General features: G+C 39.2%; 1 protein-coding gene across 1 annotated transcript in view; it reads right to left on the reverse strand.

The window, feature by feature from the left end:
* MGAM2 (maltase-glucoamylase 2 (putative)) overlaps nt 1-20,029 on the reverse strand; it is a 94,453-nt gene extending 74,424 nt beyond the window's left edge. Inside the window, exons 1-8 of the mRNA XM_070461295.1 lie at nt 19,991-20,029; nt 19,708-19,821; nt 15,843-15,948; nt 13,288-13,367; nt 2,692-2,815; nt 2,477-2,586; nt 2,016-2,170; nt 1,015-1,186 (exon numbers count right to left, since the gene is read on the reverse strand). Of these exons, the coding sequence (XP_070317396.1) occupies nt 1,015-1,186; nt 2,016-2,170; nt 2,477-2,586; nt 2,692-2,815; nt 13,288-13,367; nt 15,843-15,948; nt 19,708-19,821; nt 19,991-20,029 (900 nt within the window). The remainder of the gene's footprint in view (nt 1-1,014; nt 1,187-2,015; nt 2,171-2,476; nt 2,587-2,691; nt 2,816-13,287; nt 13,368-15,842; nt 15,949-19,707; nt 19,822-19,990) is intronic.
* Nucleotides 20,030-21,084: the final 1,055 nt, after the last annotated feature.

The raw sequence follows: 21,084 nt of genomic DNA on the forward strand, positions 1-21,084 counted from the left end.
CCAGGCGAGAATGGGAGTGGGTTGCCATTTCCTTCTCCAGGGGATCTTCCCCACCCAGGGATCGAACCTGGGGCTCCCACATTGCAGGCAGACTCTTTACCAACTGAGCCATCAGGGAAGCTTCACATGGAATGAAAACAGGTTATGTGTTTAAAAATATTAAAAAGAAAGGAGGAGAGGTGGAGGGGATTAGGGAAGATAAGAAAGAGAAAAGAAAGGGAAGGCGAGAGAGGGAAGAGAAAGGAAGGAAAAGAGGGATGGAGGAAGGACTCCTGGACTACAAATAAGTTACTGCTCCAAACCAGCTTTTCTCCCATTTTAATATGCATGTGATTCACTTGTGGATCTTATTGAAATGTAGGTTCTGATTTGCAGGTCTGGGCTATGGCCTGAGGTTCTGCATTTCTAACAAGCTCCCAGGTGATGCCAACATCACTGTCTCTGGAATATATATCAATTGGCAGAACAAAGCAGCCAAAAGAGGCATTTTCTTTTAGTCTACAAAGTTCTACTGAGAATGGCCCCTGCTGAAGCTTTTCCCTAGACACTACTCAGTTACTGAAGACAAACAAAAGTATTTTGCAGATGTTTTTTCTATTAGGCTATAATAAAATCATTAAATTATATTTTCCTTTGGGACTTCCCTGGCAGTCCAGTGATTAAGAGTTCAAGCTTCCATTGCAGGGGTACCAGGTTTGACCCCTGGTGGGGAATCTAAGATCCCACATGCCATGCAGCGCAGCCATAAATAAATAAGAAAAGTTTCTCATAAAAATGTATATTTTCCTTTAAAAGTGAGATGCTTTCCAAAATCACTATTACTGATTGTGAGTTTATAAACCTTATAAACAAATATTCTTCAACACAAACAGATCTATATAAACTGGGCAAAATATTAATGTAACTTCGGAGGTTACATTACTTGACTGTCTACTTTACTCTGTAGGTTGCTTTCTGGCAAGAAAAGCAGGCATTGCTTGCTGTGAGCCATCGGCAGGAGGCTGGGAACCTCACCTCGGTGGGGGTGGCATCCCGGGTAAAGATGGGCCAGGTCTTCCAGGTCATGTTGTGACGGAACTGCTGGTGCACGTGTTCGCCCAGCCCGTACACGTTGGCACTGGGCAGTCGCATGGAGAGCTGCAGGTACTGCTGGGCAAACTGGAGGGGCCCGATGCTGGTGTCCAACCTGGAGAAAGGGCCTTGGAGTAAGGGCGGGAGTCAACCAATAGCTCTCTGTGTCAGCAGTCTCTCTGCTTCCCTGCCTGTCCACTCGGGGAACAGCTGTTTCAGATGTTACCATCACCTGCTTGTTTGCTACCTTTGAAGGCCCTTCTAGAGTGCCTCCGATTCTTTGATTCTGCAAGGAGCACAGCCCTGGAGATATGAGGCCAGCTATTCAATGCAACCCCATCCATCTACTTCCATCAGCATCCTGCCAGGCACCACTCTGGGTGCTTTATAAATAGCACCTCAACACACACAGCAACAGTGGCTGTTTTGATTCCAAGGAAACAGAGACGAGGAGGTGAGATAATTTGCCTAGGATCACACAGCTGAGTGGTAGTTCATGTGTGACAGGATTGCATAGATTTCACTGACATTATTATCCTTATATTTTCTCCAGTACAATTTCTGGTTTAAGTTTAAGCTGCTGTTAGGTGCTTATTGGTAAGTTTCTCAGGAGATAACACTATGGAATGATAAGTAGTGAAGTTGAGTTCCAGTGTAAATGGTTATCTAAAAGAGAAACGCTGCCACTTTTAAAATATACATGAATCACAAGAGTATTTACATAACTGAGCAATTGAGCACATTACATTTCAGTATTCTTTGTTCCCTGTGATCATGACAGATTACCAGTGTTAATGATTTACAGTAAAAGCTTTGACATTTTTGAGGTTCAAACATTTTCCCAAGTCATACTCATCTCTTCAACTACCTGCAATTAAGTCAGAATGAATGCCACTCACTGGGACATATATTCAAATGTATACAAAGAAGGTTGAAAAGCTCACAAGACTCTCTTGTTGCTGGTCCTCATTATTTTGATGCTGAAGGGTTTTTGAATGACTTCTAGATGATAGTTCAAATTGGAAGCACGAGCATTCACATCAAAGAGCTTAACATTTTCATGGGGGACTTCATAGCGCACGTTATTGAAATCAGTGATCTGTCAGATGGAAAACAGAAAGGACACTTCCTTTTAGAGCTTCTACAAAAATTTTCACTCTCAAATAACCCCCAGTAATGACAGCTTCTAATTCTTGACCCTGGGTTTCCTGATTTGAAAAGGAAATAAAAAACTCACGCTTCCCCCATCAAATAAACATCAGTCTACCCATCCTATCAGGAGATTCCTGCAGAGAGAATCAAAGGCACCTCCTGCCTCCAGAGCTTATAAAGGAGAATGATCTGAACCCAGCATGGAGGCTCTGCTCTCTGCAGAGATGTCTTCAGTGATAACTATCAAGCTAACCTTAAAATGGAAACGATTGGATGTCTGATGTTCAGCTGTGAAGACGGCATCGATTATGTCATATCCAAACAGAGATGGTGATGGCAACTTTCTCAACTGGGCTGTATACACTGGAGGTCAGGGGAGGAGAGAGAAGTATTTGGTCTTTATTTTGCAGTCAACTTATCTGGTCCATATAAAGTGATCCCCGGGGGCAATGTTAGAGCAGTGCTCACCTGTGCTTGTATTATTAACCCAATTGCTGATTTCATAGCCCCAGTTCCTGGGGAAGAAGCACCAGGGGATGGCAGTATCTGGCACAGGTTTCCAGCAGCACTTATATTTCTGTCTGCAGACATCCTATAAAAACAGCACAGAATGAGCATTACATGAAATGAAGGAAAATACTAGTCATCTATTTATTTGTAACCAATTTTACTGCAAGAAGAATTTCTGATGGGGCACAATTCCATTCAGTCATGTATTCATTCTTCTTTTATTCATACATTTATCCAGCCATCCAACATGCATGTATTACCTACTCAACATGGGACTATTAATAATAATACAGATAAATAAGACCCAGTTCTTGCCTTCAGCAAACTTACAATCAATTTGTAAATCCAGGTACTCACAATATGATGAGTGCTGCAATGGTGTGCCCTGGGGCTGAGGGGACACACATACCAGCCAACATGTCCAGCCTAGAAGACTGGGGTAAGGGTGGGGGTAGGGTGGGCATCTAGGCAAGTGAAAGGTAAGTCCAGCCCTAATGCAATAGGAGGGGTTAGACACATGACCAGCAGAGCAGGACTCCAAGCAGAGAAAGCAGCAATGCACAAGACACTCAATAGATCCGTCAGTTCGTTGTGCCAAGAATACCACGGGAGAGAAGTGAGACTGGAGGCTCACAGTATCCATGCCAACAGTGAGATGAATGCTGGACCAAACACTGTGGACTTTCTCACAAGGAAGAGCCATGGAAATAGCTAACAATATGTGGATTCCCAAGTGGCACTAGTGGTAAAGAACCCACCTGCCAATGCAGGTGAGACATAAGAAATTTGGGTTGGATCCCCGGGGTTTGGAAAATCCCCTGGAGGAGGGTACGGCAACCCACACCAATATTCTTGGCTGGAGAATCCCATGGACAGAGGAGACTGGCGGGCTACAGTCCATGAGATTACAAAGAGTCGGACACAGTTGAAGTGACTTAGCCTGCACATAGCATGAAGAAATGCATTTCTAAGAAATAAGAAAAGGAAATCAAAGGAACACTGAGAAAGTTAAGATCAAACTAGGATAGACAGTGATGTCAAACAAATTTACAGTGTCCACAAGTTAAAAATAAACCACACGTGGTTTCTCACAGTGGCTCGATTATAGATTTTTTAAAAATTACTATCATTTGGTGAGGTGTATTTTCTAAAGTTCCTACAGATTGTTTTTTCATGTGTTCCCCATCCTGAACCCCCCTCCCACCTCCCTCTCCATCCCATCCCTCAGGGCCATCCCAGTGCACCAGCCCTGAGCACCCTGTCTCATGCATTGAACCTGGACTGGCGATCTGTTTCACATATGATAATATACATGTTTCAATGATAGATTAATTTACTTAAAAATTTGTTTTGTTATAATAAATTAAATAGATGGCAAATTGAACCGAAATGTTGAAATAAGCACAGGTTGGCACCTCTCCACCCAACTGATTCTAAGTGAATTGACAGAAGTATCATTAAGAAAGAAATTACAAATCCATTGTAAAACAGCAAAATATAGTTCAGTACAGCAGACCAGAAAAGTTGTGAAGTTCCTGAAACACAGAAAATCAACTTTATCAGCTCTAGGGAAAACACATATTCATAGCTTAAAACACAAGAGAAGAAAAAGAACAGCTCCAAGTCAAGTAGGTGTGGAGAAGTGCAAGAGAAACCTGGGATGTAGCCGCAGATGATTAATTGGGAAGCTCTCACAGATACTGGTTAGCTCCTGCTAATGGGTGGGCATCCAAAAGTGTTTATTGATAGGTTGAGGGACCGAGGGAGCTTCCCAGGCGGCTCAGTGGTAAAGAATCCTCCTGCCAACGCACGAGATGCTGGAGACATAGGTTTGATCCTTGGGTCGGGAAGATCTCCCTGGAGGAGGAAATGACAACCACTGCAGTATTCTTGCCTGGAAAATTCCATAGACAGAGGAGCCTGGTGGGCTATAGTCCACCAGATCACAAAGGGTAGACACAACTGAGCAAGTGAGTAAGGGAGTGAGGAGACATGCTGGGAGCCAGAAGGTATGGCAACGCAGCAGCTAATAAACTGCCCCGCCCCAACCCCACCACCCCGCCCCCCCCAGCCACCAGCACCACTCCCAGATAAGTATCCATTTTTCTCTCCAGCAGCCCTCTCCTCCTCAATTCTCAGCATGAGCTAAGGTAAATAGGACAGGCAGTCATAGACAATGAAATACAAAGATGACAGTCAAGCCACCCAAAATTTGAGAGAAACTAATATCATGATCCATACATGACTACTGGAAAAACCATATCTTTGACTAGATGGACCTTTGTTGGCAAAGTAATGTCTCTGCTTTTTAATATACTGTCCAGGTTGGTCATAACTTTTCTTCCAAGGAGCAAGCATCTTTTAATTTCATGGCTGCAGTCACCAGCTGCAGTGATTTTGGAGCCCAAAAAAGAGCACCAAAGAATGAATGCTTTTGAACTGTGGTGTTGGAAAAGACTCTTGAGAGTCTCTTGGACTGCAAGGAGATCCAACCAGTCTATCCTAAGGGAAATGAGTCCTGAATATTCATTGGAAGGACTGATGCTGAAGCTGAAACTCCAATACTCTGGCCACCTAAGGCAAAGAACTGACTCATTTGAGAAGACCCTGGTGCTGCGAAAGATTGAAGGCAGGAGGAGAAGGGACAACAGAGGATGAGATGGTTGGATGACATCACTGACTCCATGGACATAAGTTTGAGTAAGCTCTGGGGATTGGTGATGGACAGGGAAGCCTGGCGTGCTGCAGTCCATGGGGTCGCAAAGAGTCAGACAAAACTGAGTGACTGAAATGAACATCATGATAGGAAGGGACCAAATTTAATAAGCAAATTGGAGGAAGCAGTTAATAGAAAAAACATTATTAGCCTTCAAAATAAACATAATTTCTACCTTCAGACACGGGCACACAGCAGTTGCTTCCATTAAGAAAAGCAATAAAGAGCACTGAAAGTGAAAGTATCTAACAGCAAGGTTTCAAACTCAATATTTGTACTGAATAACAAAAAGGAAACAATAACAGAAAGAAGTATCAAGGCAAGAAAATAGTTTTAATTCATTTTAAGATTATCCAAGAACATAATACACAAAGATAAAGAAATGGATGAAGAAAGGATAAGTCAAGTGACCAGTGGACTCACAGAGCAGCACTCAGCTAGAAGATTCCAAAAGGAGTAAAAAGAGAAATGGAGGAGGGAAGGGGGAACCACGGAAAGAGAGAAAGTAATGTTATATATCACAAGCAACTCAATATACAACACAGGAAACTGGAAAAGAACAAAATAAAGCCATAAAAGCTACATGGAAAGCTAATAAGTAAAAGCAGTAACTAATGGAAGAGAAAAGAAGCAAGTACCTACAATCAATTAAAAACATGCAGTTTGTTTCCCAGGTAATAATCTAAGAATATGTGCCGTTGTGCTGTCAGCAAGCATAGTAAAGTAAGCCAGACATCTCCATGAAATAGACCTAGCTTCTACTATTGATTTGAAATTCTATTTTTATTATGAACTAAATTTAAGTGTACAAGTATGAGAATATGAATATGTGTTTGGGAACTTCTTATCATATTCTAATGATGTACATATCAATTCCTGCTGTCATTCCACCCTGATAATTATTATAGTGTGAAGACATGTTTTGGTATTAGTTTGCAGATCAATAAACCTAAAGGAGACTCTTTGAAAAGATCTAAGAAATATGAAAACATTATCAAGTCCTATTTTGACAAAGGTGGGGTGACAAACAACATTAGGAACAAAAAACGCAGAATGACAACAGATACTAGGATTAAATATTTACCAATGAATGGGAAACTGTAATTTGAATCTTCAAATCGTGAAACATTAGATAATCAAGATTAGATAGGAAGAGATAAAAAATCAAATGATCATTAACCATGAAAATTATAAAAAGTAGTCAAAGGCCTTTCCCTAGAAAAATGATATTTTGCCCATATGATTTAGGGAATAGAATATTCTCATGTAACATATATATTTTCAGAACAAGGTAAGAAGTTTTCTGATTAATTTTATTAGACTAGAATAATCCTAGCAACAAACTAGATAAGGAGAATCCAAGCAAACAATCATATAAAAATGTATAAGCCAATTTCACTTAAAAAAGATAAATATGTAAAATTTTAATAAAATGTTAGCAATCTGAATTCATTAGGGTATTAAAAGAATTAACTCATAATAGTCAAGAGAGGATTCTCAAGAGAATGCTACAGTGGTTCAAAATTAAGAAATCTTTTTAGTATAATTCACAACATTGACCAAAAAAAAATATTAGATGATCATCTCAAGCACTTTTTAATATATAAAAATGCTCCAAATTTTAAAAGCAAGTTATTAAATAAGATAAATAGTACAACTAAATTCATGTGAAAACAAAGCCAAAAATATATAAATATATGTACAAAATATATAAATACCTATGTTAACATAGGCAAAAGCTTAGCAAGATCAAGAGAAGGATACATACAAAGCTCTTTATCTGATTCTGAGTAGGTGATTTAGAAATAAAGAGAAGGCATTACAAATAAGGACTTCCCTATTTTTATTTTGTACATAACTATAATGTCTGAATCTTTCTTATTAAAGGAATATATCCAAGTACAGATTTTGTGATTTAAAAAACCAAAGAATATGTCACAATACTACTCATTTAGAAAATATTTTAGATGCTAACATCTATTGTAATTGCTCTGAAAAACCACAGTATAAATGTGTATGCCTCTGACTGATTCATGTTGATGTATGGCAGAAACCAATGCAATGTTGTAAGCAAGTATCCTCCAGTTAAAAACAAATAAATTAAATTAAAATAACTAAGTAAATATAACAGATCAACCTTTCATGCTTATTATAAACGAAGCAATTACAGGGAAGGAAAAGGAAGCCTGGCATGCTGCAGTCCATGGGCTCACAAAGAGTCAGACACAACTTAGACAGAACAAAAATTACATTATAGCCATACAATCGCCTTAAAAGTACTTACTAATTCTCCAAATATATAACTGATATTCCTGCTTCATCCTCTTTAAATACAAAATAGATTGGAAGGGATCAGTGGAGAAGTTTGGGGATTTGGAATAACTTCTAGGCTGTTGAGTTTCCTAAATCTGAGACAGATATTTAAATAGCCCTGCTACCTCTGAGGCTGAGATCTTTAAAGTACAAAAGGTCAGTTACATTGCCATAAATTGTTCCAAAGTCTACCAACCTCTATTAAAAAAGAAAAAAGTTAAGACTAGAAATCCAATACAGTCAGATAAACACAACACTTTCGCATGAAGTCTGCCCTAACATTCCTGTCTCAGTTTTAAGGCACTTCCTGAATCCCAGACACCAGAAGTGAAACCTTTGAGATATACATACGGCCTTTCTGGTTTCCGTAGTTACACAATAACACAGATCCTCATAAACTCACACCTGGATTATGGCAATTGACTCATAACAAATCTATCTCTATGCTTTCCTTAACACCAAACTTTTCTAAAGAGTATGCTCCAGTTGTCTTTCACATAGATTTTTATGTCATTTTGCCCTCAGAAATTACTGACTAATAGAACTTGAGAACTGGAAATTGGCTTGGAAATTATCTTATTCAACTTCCATTTGAGGCAAGGATTTTTTTTCAGTAGAGTCTCTGATAGATGCTTTAATTCTCTGAATGTAGCCAACTTCCTTCAAAAGCAGAGCTTCCTCTTTAGATTTAACATTTTACTTTTACTTTTACCATTTTATACTTTATTTTTAATGTTTACTGAAATTTAACTTTTAATGTTTACTGAAATGTTATTACTTATATTCTTTGAAATCAGTCTCCATTTTCTAAAACTTACTATAGCTGCATATCCCAAAGTATATAGAAAAATTAGAATGAAAAAGTATCCTTAGTGTTACAAGGAGAAAAATGTACATTTGAGAAAATCTTAAATGGTCATTATTTGCAGGTAACACTGTTGTAAAAGGAAAATGCAAGAGTCCATAGACAAACTAGGAGAATCAATAAGTTAATTTAGTGTGATTTCCATTTCAAGATCAGCAAATATTTAAAAAATCAACTTAAATCTATATGCTAACAACAGCTAAATAGAAAATTAAAAATAATATTTAAATAAAATCAAACATAAAGTACTTAGAAAAATTTTGGAGAAAACTTTCAAGTCCTCTGTACCAAAAATCTCAAAACTAAAATCTTAATAAGTAGAGGAATATATCACATTCATGGATTAGAATATTCACTCTTATAAAGATGTAAATTCTCCCAAAATTAATCTGTGAATTTTATGTGATCAGAATCAAATTTCTGGTGGGTTTTGAGAAGAAGCTGACAGACTGATTCTAAAATTTATTCAGAAATCTAAAGGGTCAAAAATAAGCTGGGCAATCTTGAAGAAAAATAAGAATAATTTGGAGAACTTTCTCAACTACTTGTCAAGAATTACTATGTTGTTGTTGTTTAGTCGCTTAGTCTGGTCTGACTCTTTTGTGACTCCATGGACTATAGCTCACCAAGCTCCTCTGTCCATGGGGTTTTTCAGGCAGGCAAGAAAACTGGAGTGGGTAGCCATTTCCTTCTCCAGGGGATCTTCCTGACCCAAGATAGAGCTGCATCTCTGCGGATCCCACATTGCAGACAAATTCTTTACCATTTGAGCCAGCAGGGAAGCCCCAAGATATACTATAAAGCTATAATAAAGAGCTTCCCTGGTGTCTTGGAAGGTAACGAATCTGCCTGCAATGCAGGAGACCTGGGTTTGATCCCTGGGTCGGGAAGATCACCTGGAGAAGGGAATGGCAACCCACTCCAGTATTCTTGCCTGGAGAATCCCATGGACAAGGAGTTTGGAGGGCTACAGTCCATGGAGTCACAAAGAACTGGACACAACTGACTAACAAAAATGAAGGTAATATGAAATTAGCAAAAGAGCAGACGAACTAACAATGGAACAAAATAGAGACTCTAGAAATAGATCAACATAAACAAGCATATATGATTTATAGTAAAGGTGGCACTACAATGCAGAGGGTGAAAAATGGTAATTTCAGTAAGCAGTGATGGGTCTATTAGAAATTCAAGAAAAAAATATTCTGAACTCCTACCTGACACCATACACAAAAGTCAACTCTAGACTTATTTTAAGATCTCAGTGTGGAAGATAAAAACAACAATGCCCTTAGAGGAAAAATAATAGAAATACAGTTTTTTTAACCTTGGAGTAAGCAAGAATTTTTAAATAGAATACAAAATACACTAACTGTATAAAACTGATAAAGTAGGTTTGTTAAAATTAAAAACTTTTTCATCAAAAGTCACCATGAAGAGTGTTAAAAGTCAAACCACAGTGTGAGGAAATACTTAAAATTTATATGACAAAAGATTTGCATCCAGAATATGTAAATACTGCAAAGCGATAAGAAAAATATGAATAGCCAATAGAAAAAACTAGACAAAAAAGGAAACGGAAAAGACCCTTCACAAATATGATTATCCATCTAGCCAATCAGGGTGTGAAAGTGTCTAACTTCATTAGTCATGTATGTGTGTGTTAGTTGCTTAGTCGTGTCTGACTCTTTGCAACCCCATAGACTGTAGCCCACCAAGCCCCTCTGTCCATGGGATTCTCCAGGCAAGAATGCTGGAGTGGGTTGCCATTTCCTTCTCCAAAAGGAACTATAGAAAGAAAGAAAGTGAAGTCACTCCGTCGAGTCTGACCCTTTGTGACACCATGGATGGCACCCTACCAGGCTCCCCCAGATAATCTATGGAATTTTACAGGCAAGAGTACTGGAGTGGGTTGCCATGAGGAACACAAATTAAAGCCACAGAATAGTTATATTGAAAAAGAAAAACATACGAAGAGTAGGTTAGGATATAGAGCAAATGAACTCATGAGGGAATGTAAACTGGTACAAATACTTTGAGAAAACATTTTTGTGATATCATGGAAGATAATAAAGATAAAAATCCTATGAACTGGATTTTTTTTCATTATGTATAATTATTTGCCTAGAGTATAACTATATGGGTTGCTGTGTTAGTCTCTCAGTTGTGTCTGACTCTTCGTGACCCCATGGACTGTAACCTACCAGGCTCCTCTATCCATGGGATTATCCAGGAAAGAATACTGGAGTGGGTAGCCATATCTTCTCCAGGGTATCTCCCCTACTCAGGGATTGAATCCAGGTCTCCAGCACTGGCAGGCAGATTCTTTACATCTAAGTCACCAGGAAAGGCCTTATAAGTATATACTCAATAACAATAAAATGAGCTATATAAACCACTTTAGAAACAATGAGAAATTTAAATTGGTCAAATTGTATAATTAATATAATATGTTATAGCATAATATATATTTTATCAATATAATATATAATAAAAATTTAAAATATAATATTTAACACACATATAATATTCAGTAAATATAAAATAGTCTTTTCTCACATGCTAGTAAAGTAACGCTTAAATTTCTCCAAGCCAGGCTTCAGCAATACGTGAACCGTGAACTTTCAGATGTTCAAGCTGGTTTTAGAAAAGGCAAAGGAACCAGAGATCAAGTTGCCAACATCCTCTGGATCATCGAAAAAGCAAGAGAGTTCCAGAAAAACATCTATTTCTGCTTTATTGACTATGCCAAAGCCTTTGACTGTGTGGATCACAATAAACTGTGGAAAATTCTGAAAGAGATGGGAATACCAGACCGCCTGACCTACCTCTTGAGAGACCTGTATGCAGGTCAGGAAGCAACAGTTAGAACTGGACATGGAACAACAGATTGGTTCCAAATTGGGAAAGGAGTACATCGAGGCTATATATTGCCACCCTGTTTATTTAACTTATATGCAGAGTACATCATGAGAAACGCTGGGCTGGAAGAAGCACAAGCTGGAATCAAGATTGCCGGGAGAAACATCGATAACCTCAGATATTCAGATGACACCACCCTTATGGAAGAAAGTAAAGAAGAACTAAAGAGCCTGTTGATGAAAGTGAAAGAGGAGAGTGAAAAAGTTGGCTTAAAGCTCAACATTCAGAAAACTAAGATCATGGCATCTGGTCCCATCACTTCATGGCAAAAAGATGGGGAAACAGTGGAAACAGTGTCAGACTTCATTTTTCTGGGCTCTAAAATCACTGCAGATGGTGATTGCAGCCGTGAAATTAAAAGACACTTACTCCTTGGAAGGAAAGCTATGACCAACCTAGACAGCATATTAAAAAGCAGAGACTTTACTTTGCCAACAAAGGTTCATCTCGTCAAGGCTATGGTTTTTCCAGTGGTCATGTATGGATGTGAGAGTTGGACTATAAAGAAGGCTGAGCACCAAAGAATTGATGCTTTTGAACTGTGGTGTTGGAGAAGACTCTTGAGAGCCCCTTAGGCTGCAAGGAGATCCAACCAGTCCATCCTAAAGGAGATCAGTCCTGGGTGTTCATTGGAAGGACTGATGCTGAAGCTGAAACTCCGATAATTTGGCCACCTGATGCGAAGAGCTGACTCATTTGAAAAGACCCTGATGCTGGGAAAGATTGAGGGCAGGAGGAGAAGGGGACGACAGAGGATGAGATGACTGGATGGCATCACCGACTCGATGGACATGGGTTTGGGTGGACTCCGGGAGTTGGTGATGGACAGGGAGACCTGGCGTGCTGTGGTTCATGGGATTGTAAAGAGTCGGACACGACTGAGCAACTGAACTGAACTGAACTGAATAAAAGAAGCACCAGTTAGCAAAGATAATAAACTATATTTAGAGCAGAAACTATCTATGGAACATCTAGGAAAAATATTTCATAATACATCTGCAAGAAAATATACATGAGGACAGTTGAGAAATATGTATATATGCATAAAAGAGTTGAAAAGAGGTCATATTGAACATGTTTTTAAAATGAGAAGATTTAAAATCATATCACTGTTACCTAAATTAAACCTAAAATTTAATGCAGTCCTAATAATGGGATGTAGAATATAGAATATGAGATAAAGAAATACAATCTAAATATGCATACCTTTATGATAAAGTCATTAAGCTGCAACTAAGAAGGCTTCCAATAGTTGATATTCTTATGGAAACTACTCAGGTAGAAAACCTATGTTTTTTAACATATGTTCATTGGGATGACTTGCCAGTAACATGATTTCAGAAGGTTTTTGTTATAACAAGTCATTTGGGCTCTACAACAACTCAGGCATTTATATATGCTTGATGGCCGCTGTTCTCAAGGAATGTGGATTTCAAACATTAACCTCTCCGTGTCTCTCTTTGGAATCACAGTAGGACACATTCAGAGCTCTCCCTCTGCTCTGGACTCCAGACCCCATGGGCCAACCCTTTGGTTAGTTCCTCCTCCTCTTCCTTCTACCCGTGGCTGCTTCCCTGATTTCCTCGGTGTTGCTGTTTATTTCATCAGGCAAGAAAGAAAGTTCTCCAAACAAGTCAAGAGGCCCATAATCCACCTATCATCACCATCTCCCCACTGCACATTCTCCTCTTTTCAATAAAACCCAGCAGGCCCACAGCAGGAAGCATATTTCTCTGACCTCTGTCACCTCCTGGCCAGGGGCACACTCTATCCTTTCTGATTCGGGGATTTCTGGGCACTCTGGAACAAATGAAGCACCTGCAGGGAAATTACAGGATGATATTGAAAATGTGGAGTGTACTCACAGTCCCAGGGAAGAAGCAGTCCTAGACTTTCAGTCAATTCTCCAGTCAGTAGTCGCTAGTAACTGGGATCTACATTTGCATAGAATGTTTAACACTTCTCCAAGGGTTCAACATGTTTACTTTTTGTTTTGCTGGGAGTTTTTTGAGATATAATTCACATACCATAAAATTCATGTGTTTAAATATGCAATTCAGTGGCTTATAATATTGTACAATGTTGTCCCACCATGACCATCTAATTCCAGAACATTTTCATCACCCCAAAAGAAACCACATACTCATTAGTAGTCACTTCCCATTTCTCTCTTCTCCCAGTTCCTGGTAAATGTGAATCTACTTTCTGTCTCTATGGATTTGCCTATTCTGAACATTTTATTTAAACAGAATCATAAAATATGTGGCCTTTTACATCTAGCTCCTACCTGGTATAATGTTTTCAAAGTTAATTCATGTTGCAGCTTGTAACAGTACTTTATTCATTTTCGTAGCTGAATCATATTCCATGATATGAATATAACACTTCTTAAAATCTATTGATCAGTTAATGTACATTTGGGTTTTAACTTATTGACTATTTCCTTCCACAAGGGAAAGGGTTTCCCTTGTGGCTCAGCTAGTAAAGAATCTGCCTGCAATGCAGGAGACCTGGTTCAATCCCAGGGTTGGGAAGATCCCCTGGAGAAGGGAATGGCAACCCACTCCCGTATTCTGGCCTGGAGAATTCCATGGACTGTATAGTCCATGGGGTCACAAATAGTCAGACACTTTCACTTCAGTGGGTGTAAAGGATATTTCATTTGACTTGAATTTCCCAAACAACTGATGATATTGACTGTTATTTTCATGGCTTATTGGCCATTTATAGACCTTCCATGAAGAAATGTCTGTTAAATCCTGCACTCATTTTAGAAATTTGATTATTTTTCTTCTAATTTTGAATCATAAGATTTACATATTTTGAATGCTAGACCATTTTCAAGCACATCATTTGCAAACACGTTCCTCCGTTAGTGGATTGTCATTTCACTTCCTTGGTAGTGTTCTTTGAAGCACAAAATTTTTTGATTTTGAAGTCCAATTTGCTCTTTTTTTTTTTCTTTAGGCTACTATGCTTTTTTTTTGAGTATCATATCTAAGAAACTATTGCCTAATCCAAGGTCACAAATATTGATATTTATGCCTATGTTTTTCTTAGAATTTAATAGTTTTGGCTGTTACATTTTGAACTTTGATCCATTTTGAGTTATAGTTTTCATGTGCTAAGTTGCTACAATCATGTCCGACTCTTTGCGAGCCCACACACTATAGGCTGCCAGGCTCCTCTGTCCATGGGATTTTTCAGACAAGAACACTGGAGTGCTTGCCGTTTCCTTCTCCACAGGATCTTCCCGACCCCGGGATCGAATCCTCATCTCGTACGTCTCCTACATGGGCAGGCAGATTCTTTACCATTGGTGCCACCTGGGGAACCTAAAGAAAGTCTGTTTCCACCCAGTTTCGATCTGGGGAACTTTAGCGTGTAAGGTGAATGTGATAACTACTACACTATGGAAAGAAGGCCCGTATATTTTTTCATATCGTCTCACAAAATCATAATTGTTCCTATAAAATACCTCAATGTTTACTATGAAGAGTGGTGAAGAGAATGAGTAAGTAGGATTATGCTATGGGTACAGGTTCTTTCCACCACATGCTAAATCTATATTGATACAGTGAGCTTTATCAAGCATAGTAAACCTCAAATTCATTTTAAGAAATTATTTTTGTATTGTGTATATTATTAATTAGAGTATAATGTGGGCGGGGAAGGCTTCCTGGTGGCTCATATGGCGGAAAGAAGGCATTCTGTGGGATGTTTCTATGAGAGAAGAATTTCAAAGGTATCCGTGAAGAAATCCTAGGCATTTAATCAGAATATGGGCTGGAGGTGAATTGTAACTGACATATTTAGGCCAAGTTAATCAGTCCCTAACTCCACTGTAGCCCAATTTCTTTTTCCATAATGTAAATGGACTACACACTGTTAACTATTCTTCTTGAAGACTATTGTTTTTAAATTTATTTATTTTAGTTGGAGGCTAATTACTTTACAATATTGTAGTGGTTTTTGCCATACATTGATATCTTATTTCATTCATGGCTCTAGGTTGAAGGACAGGCTTCTGGTGAGTCTCATTTTGCATTTTTCTAAAATTACATCAAATGGGACTTGGGAGACCTTGAATATTACTAGCATTTAATTTTAGGTATAGTTGCAGAACAAGAACACAGCATTTGGAAATTTATCTAAATTAATTGTGGCTATAGACTGTGAATAATGCAATGTGGTAGCATGCTGAGGAATGAAGAAATAAAAAGATGTCTTTGACATCCTGAGGAACTTCTGTCTCAATCCTTCCAATCCAACAGCCACAGGCATCTCCCTTACCTGGAGGGTTCTCCAACAGAAGCATCAGCAAGAGGATATCTACAGCAAGTACAATTATGATGAAGATGATCAGAAGGATTTCCAATGCACTAAGCTTCCTCGCCATCTAGATGGACACAGGAAACAGGATTAAAGTAAACTGCAAAACCCATCATTCCAAAAGAATAGGCAGGCTCCTGATTAGACTGCCAACTCCTTGCCAGTTGACATGATTATCAGCATTCTTCTTTATGTAATCCAGGGAGTATCTGTTCCAGGCCATCACAGTGTCTCCAAGTAACTCTTATCAGTGCATCCAACACATGTAGGACTCTTGTCCTTTTTGTCTGCAAAGGGATTGATTACTGTCTAAGGAAAAACATATCAGACATAAAGAATTGAAAGGAGGGAAGGAGAAGTGGAACAGAGCATGGGAGAGAGAGAAAGGGTTGAGATGGCTCCAAAAGCCCTTCTAGATGTCACTTTGATCTTCACACCCTCCCTGGGAAGAGGAAGGAAGTTCCACTCAAGGAGGGGGAAGGTAGCAAAACCTGAATCCTAGTCTTCTTATTGCAATTCCTATGCTGGTGATGCTGAGGTGTTTAATTGTTTAGAGCTCACTAAGCCTTTTAAGAATAGGGTAACAAAAATGAACTTAGACCTGATCTTCAATACAATGCTTACTTGTATGGTCATGGCACACAAATCCATGTAAATTTGGTGGCTCACAGTAGCTCTAAATATTGAGCCTAGACCCAAGCTCTAAACATCAGGCATAGATACAACTTTTAAAATATTTGGTATTTTAGAGGGTATGAACTGAACTAGGAATCAAAGAACTTCAATTCTTATCTTAGTTTTCATACTGACTAATGGCTATTTCAACTATTTGGATGTGTATTTCCAACATTATCTCCAACATTCCAGACAGGATAACTATTTTGCAGCAGCTATTTTATCTCCCTGCTTCTCAACTCGAGCTTTTCTATAAAAATTATCCATATTTGGGTAAGTTCTGGTCCTTTTCTCTCTCTTTGCAATGGAAGAGTTTTCCTCTTCTTGTCTTAGTATAATCCTAGTATCTATTCCCTAGATCTCAGAGCCTTTGAATTTTTCAAACTTCTTATTCTGCCAAGTATGTGTCTTCTGTCTTATATTATCCACCTCTGCTTATGAATTTGCTCTTTTCCCCTCATAAATATTAGGCTGGTCAAAAATTTCACCTGAAACTCTGTTGATGACTTTGTATTCATCTTGAGACCATTATAGCTTTCTTTTTCCTTTCTTGGGAACTTTCCAAAATGATAATTCCATGCATTCTGCATTACCTTCCTCTCATATTACTGGTTTGAATTCTGTTTCCCGCATTCCACTAAAACTGCTCCTGCCAAGATCACTAGGGTTTAGCTGCTGAATACAATGAGCACTGTCTTAATCCCCTAGCCCTACCAACCACTTCCTTCTCTGTAAAATTCTTCAGCTTTGGATCATTTGGTATCATTCAGTCTTAATTTCCTAACTACTCTTCTGGCTTCTCTTCAGTTTTCTTTGTAATCTCCTATTTTGTGAAATGTAACATTACCTGTATTTCATCGTGGGGCCACTGCTCACTCTCCTTTAGTGATTTTCATTGCTCCTGTGACTTTGTATAATAATATCTGAGGACAATCCAACCTATATTTCTAGCTCAGAGATTTGGTTTCATATATTCAGCTGTTTGTTAGATGTCTCATTTGGATTTCCCACAAGCTTAAATTCAATTTCTTTACACATGAAATCATCTCTCCCCACAGTCCAGTCCTAGCTTCACCAATTCTGCCAAATTCACTCCTTCTCAAACAGTTCATACCTTAAGGAACAGAATCACATTTCTTCAAAAACCTGGAAACCTTTTCTGACTCCTCTCCTGTTAGTTCTCACAACCAGCTACAAGTTCAGTCAAATACTTTACCGATATCTTTCAAAGATGTTCCTTTCTTTCCATTCCTACTGGAAACACTTTATTCAGACCATCACTTCTGGCCTGAACTGTCACCACGGCTTTCCCATAGCCCCTGCTTCCACCCTCCCTGCTCCTGAAATCTGTTGAACACACTGCAGCTGGATTGATCTTTCTAGAGCATGAACAAAATCATTTTATTCTCTTGTATTCAAGTCTTCAGGAATTCTCCAGAAAACAATAAAAATTTGTCAGCTGTGTAACCAAAGGTCTTCACGACACCTCCCATGCCCAGTCCCTCAGCCTCTTCTCCTGGGTTTCAGCTGTACCAAACCAACATTTGTGCAGTGACAATCTATAAATTGATATAGATAAAGAATTCTCTCTTTTTTCACTTTGTCTATCCTTTAACTTTCCATTCCCTCACACCCCTGCTCTTCTCAACCCCAGCCCAATGCCATGACCATTTCTACAAGCACTTTCTTAAGCGTATAGCTTCACTTTTCATCTGAGTCTGCCTTTAGGTTAATATTTAATAAGCCAAGAAAAGAAGCACCTTAATTGTGAAATGGGGGTAAGGAGCAAAGATCTACAGCCAATTTGCCAATGTGGAGTTGAGGATTGGGGTTTGGGATTGAAGTTGGAGTTTATTAATGATTCTTTATTCTCCATTCTTTCCTAGTTGCCTAAATCTGTCAGGTGTCTTCCACTGGCCTAAATTATTCAAAAATTTACTCTCAGTCCAGTAAGATATATCTCATATGACTATGTTTCCATAAAATTCTTGTGTCAAGGTTGATCAGGCAGGCGTCACGATTCCTATTTATAAGGGAAAGTTAAGGAACTTGGTCTAATCACAATTAGCTGTGGAACTGATGTAAAAACTGAGATGCCCTGCTTCCTAAATTAGAATTTGAATATTTTTACTCTCAGACCTCCCAGGTAGCTCAGTGGTAAAGAATCCATCCACCAATGCAGAAGACAGAGGAGACTCGGGTTAGATCCCTGGGTCGGGAAGATCCCCCCGAGAAGAAAAGGGCAACCCACTCCAGTAATCTGGACTGAAAACTCCAGGGACAGAGGAGCCTGCCAGGCTGCAGTCCATGGGGTTGCAAAGAGTCAGACACAACTGAGAGTGCACATGCCCATTCTTACTCTCTCCACAATATCTCCTAGACTGAAGAGCTTAGAGTTCTAGAAGCTAACTCTCTGATGGTGGAATTTCAGGCAGTAAGAGAAATTTGAATGACTCAGCCCATATGTTGACAATAACCTGACTAGTTCCTCATCCATTAAGCCCAGGACTCACTATCACAGTGAACACACTATTCATCAGTTAGCCTCTTCCTCCAAATCCTACTTCTCTCCATGGGGAGATTTTTCTGTCCAGTCTCCTCAAACCAAAAGCAAGCACCTCTTCCACAGTTCCTTAATCCTTTTGGAGAAGCAGTTTCAGCACCTGTAATTCCCAGAGGTTCAGGACACTCTTGGGACAACCCCAGGAATTTTCTAGCTATTGGAACCATTGTGATCCACGCGGAGGGTAGGAGTGGGGATTCCTGAAGGTAGTAATTCTTCCCTGCCTACATACCCTCCCAGCCCAAAGCTTCTTTTCTGTATCAAACAGCATTTTAGAATAATAAAAATCCTGGTTATTCTTCCAAAACCCTTAAGGATTGGATAACCATCTCCCTCTCTGCCCAAAGAGACAAGTTCACCTTTCTCCCAATCCACACGACATTCAGCGAGTGACCAGAAGGAGTCCATCTGTTTATTCTTTCCTTGATTTCTTCCCAGGAGAGAGGTCCATCTCACACAAGACCCTCCCCCAAACACACACACACACACACACACACACACACACACACGGCTCTCCTCTCCAGCCAATACAAGAAGGAAGGCACACTGCTGGTTCAAAGAACTATGTGCAGAGGGAAAAGCACTCACCTCATAGCCGTATCTTTTTATGTGCTGTGTCTGTCCTTCAGTGGTTCTTGAGGAGCACTGAGCAAAGGTGATCGGGCTGATGAAGTCAGCTTCTGCCAAGATCGATTTATTGCCCTATAAAGTGAGTGGCAATTGGAGGAGACGAGTGCAGTTGCCAAAAGACCATAAAAAGTCCCTCATTTTCCTTGTGACAGGAGGAAAGCTCCCTTTGCAAATAAAAGGGGGAAGGCGGGGTTTCTTCTAATAGTTTGTCTTTTCTGTGTTCCTGTTCATATCCGATTACTTGCTTGTCACCTTCTATTATACTCGCTTGTCTGTCCATGTAGCCTAAAGAACTCAAGAACTGGGGTCTCAATCATCTTCTTCAGCCCTGTATCTCCTGTACTTAGCATTCGACCCACTGTCCACTGATATTTTTAAACATACAGATCTTTGTTGAATAAGTAAGTGAAAGAATGAATAATGCTTGGTTCGTCACACTGTTTCTCTCTCCATTTTTTATCTCCCCAGCTTCTCCTGGTATAACTCAGCTTTTCATTAATTCAAATAAGCCTCCCCACCAATTATCCTAATAAGAGAAACACCGTTGTAATGGAAATTATATTATCTTAAAGCAGGAAGGCACCGTTACTATATATTTGTCATGCTCTCTGACTGCTCAGCATCTTTATAAGCCTTGTCAAGGGACCTTGCCCTGGTGGTCCAGTGGTTAAGACTCATCACTTATACTGCAGGGACACAGGTTCAATCCCTGGTCAGGGAACAAAGATCCCACAAGCCATGCAGCATGGTAAAAAATAAAATAATAATGATAATTTTTTAAAAAGCTTCTGTATCACTTAAGGAGCTTCCCATCTTGGGAATTCTGCCTCCCCAAGGAAGATGCTGGATAATCTATTTCACAGTCTTCCTTCTAGCCAAGGTAGAGGCAAGGAGCCTGGGGGTGGCCAGTGGTCTATGCCTGTGATCCAGAAGAAAGTAGAGGGAAGAAGGAAATGTCATGTGGAATCCAGGATGGTGGAGAGACACATTCCAGAGGCAGCAGGAACAGAGACCTAGTAGCATCCTATGCCCACATCTGGGGTACAAACTTCCAGACATGTGGTAAGAGAAATGCCAATAGAATATCCCACTAGATAATCTTGGCTCTTTTCTGACCACAGAGCTTACAGGCCTGATGCTCTAGCCCTCCTGGAGCTTCAGTGAATCACTAATATCTTTTTAAAAATTTGTTTGTTCTTACACTAACTAGTTTTTTTTTTTTTAATTTGAAATGTAATTTGCATACCATGACATTCATCCTTTTGAAGTGTACAGTTCAGTGGTTTTTTAGTGTATTCACAAAGTTGTGCAATCATCACAACTATGTAATTCCAG

The sequence above is a fragment of the Odocoileus virginianus genome, chromosome 1 (genome assembly GCF_023699985.2).
Source record: "Odocoileus virginianus isolate 20LAN1187 ecotype Illinois chromosome 1, Ovbor_1.2, whole genome shotgun sequence".
In the NCBI taxonomy this organism is placed as follows: Eukaryota; Metazoa; Chordata; class Mammalia; order Artiodactyla; family Cervidae; genus Odocoileus; species Odocoileus virginianus.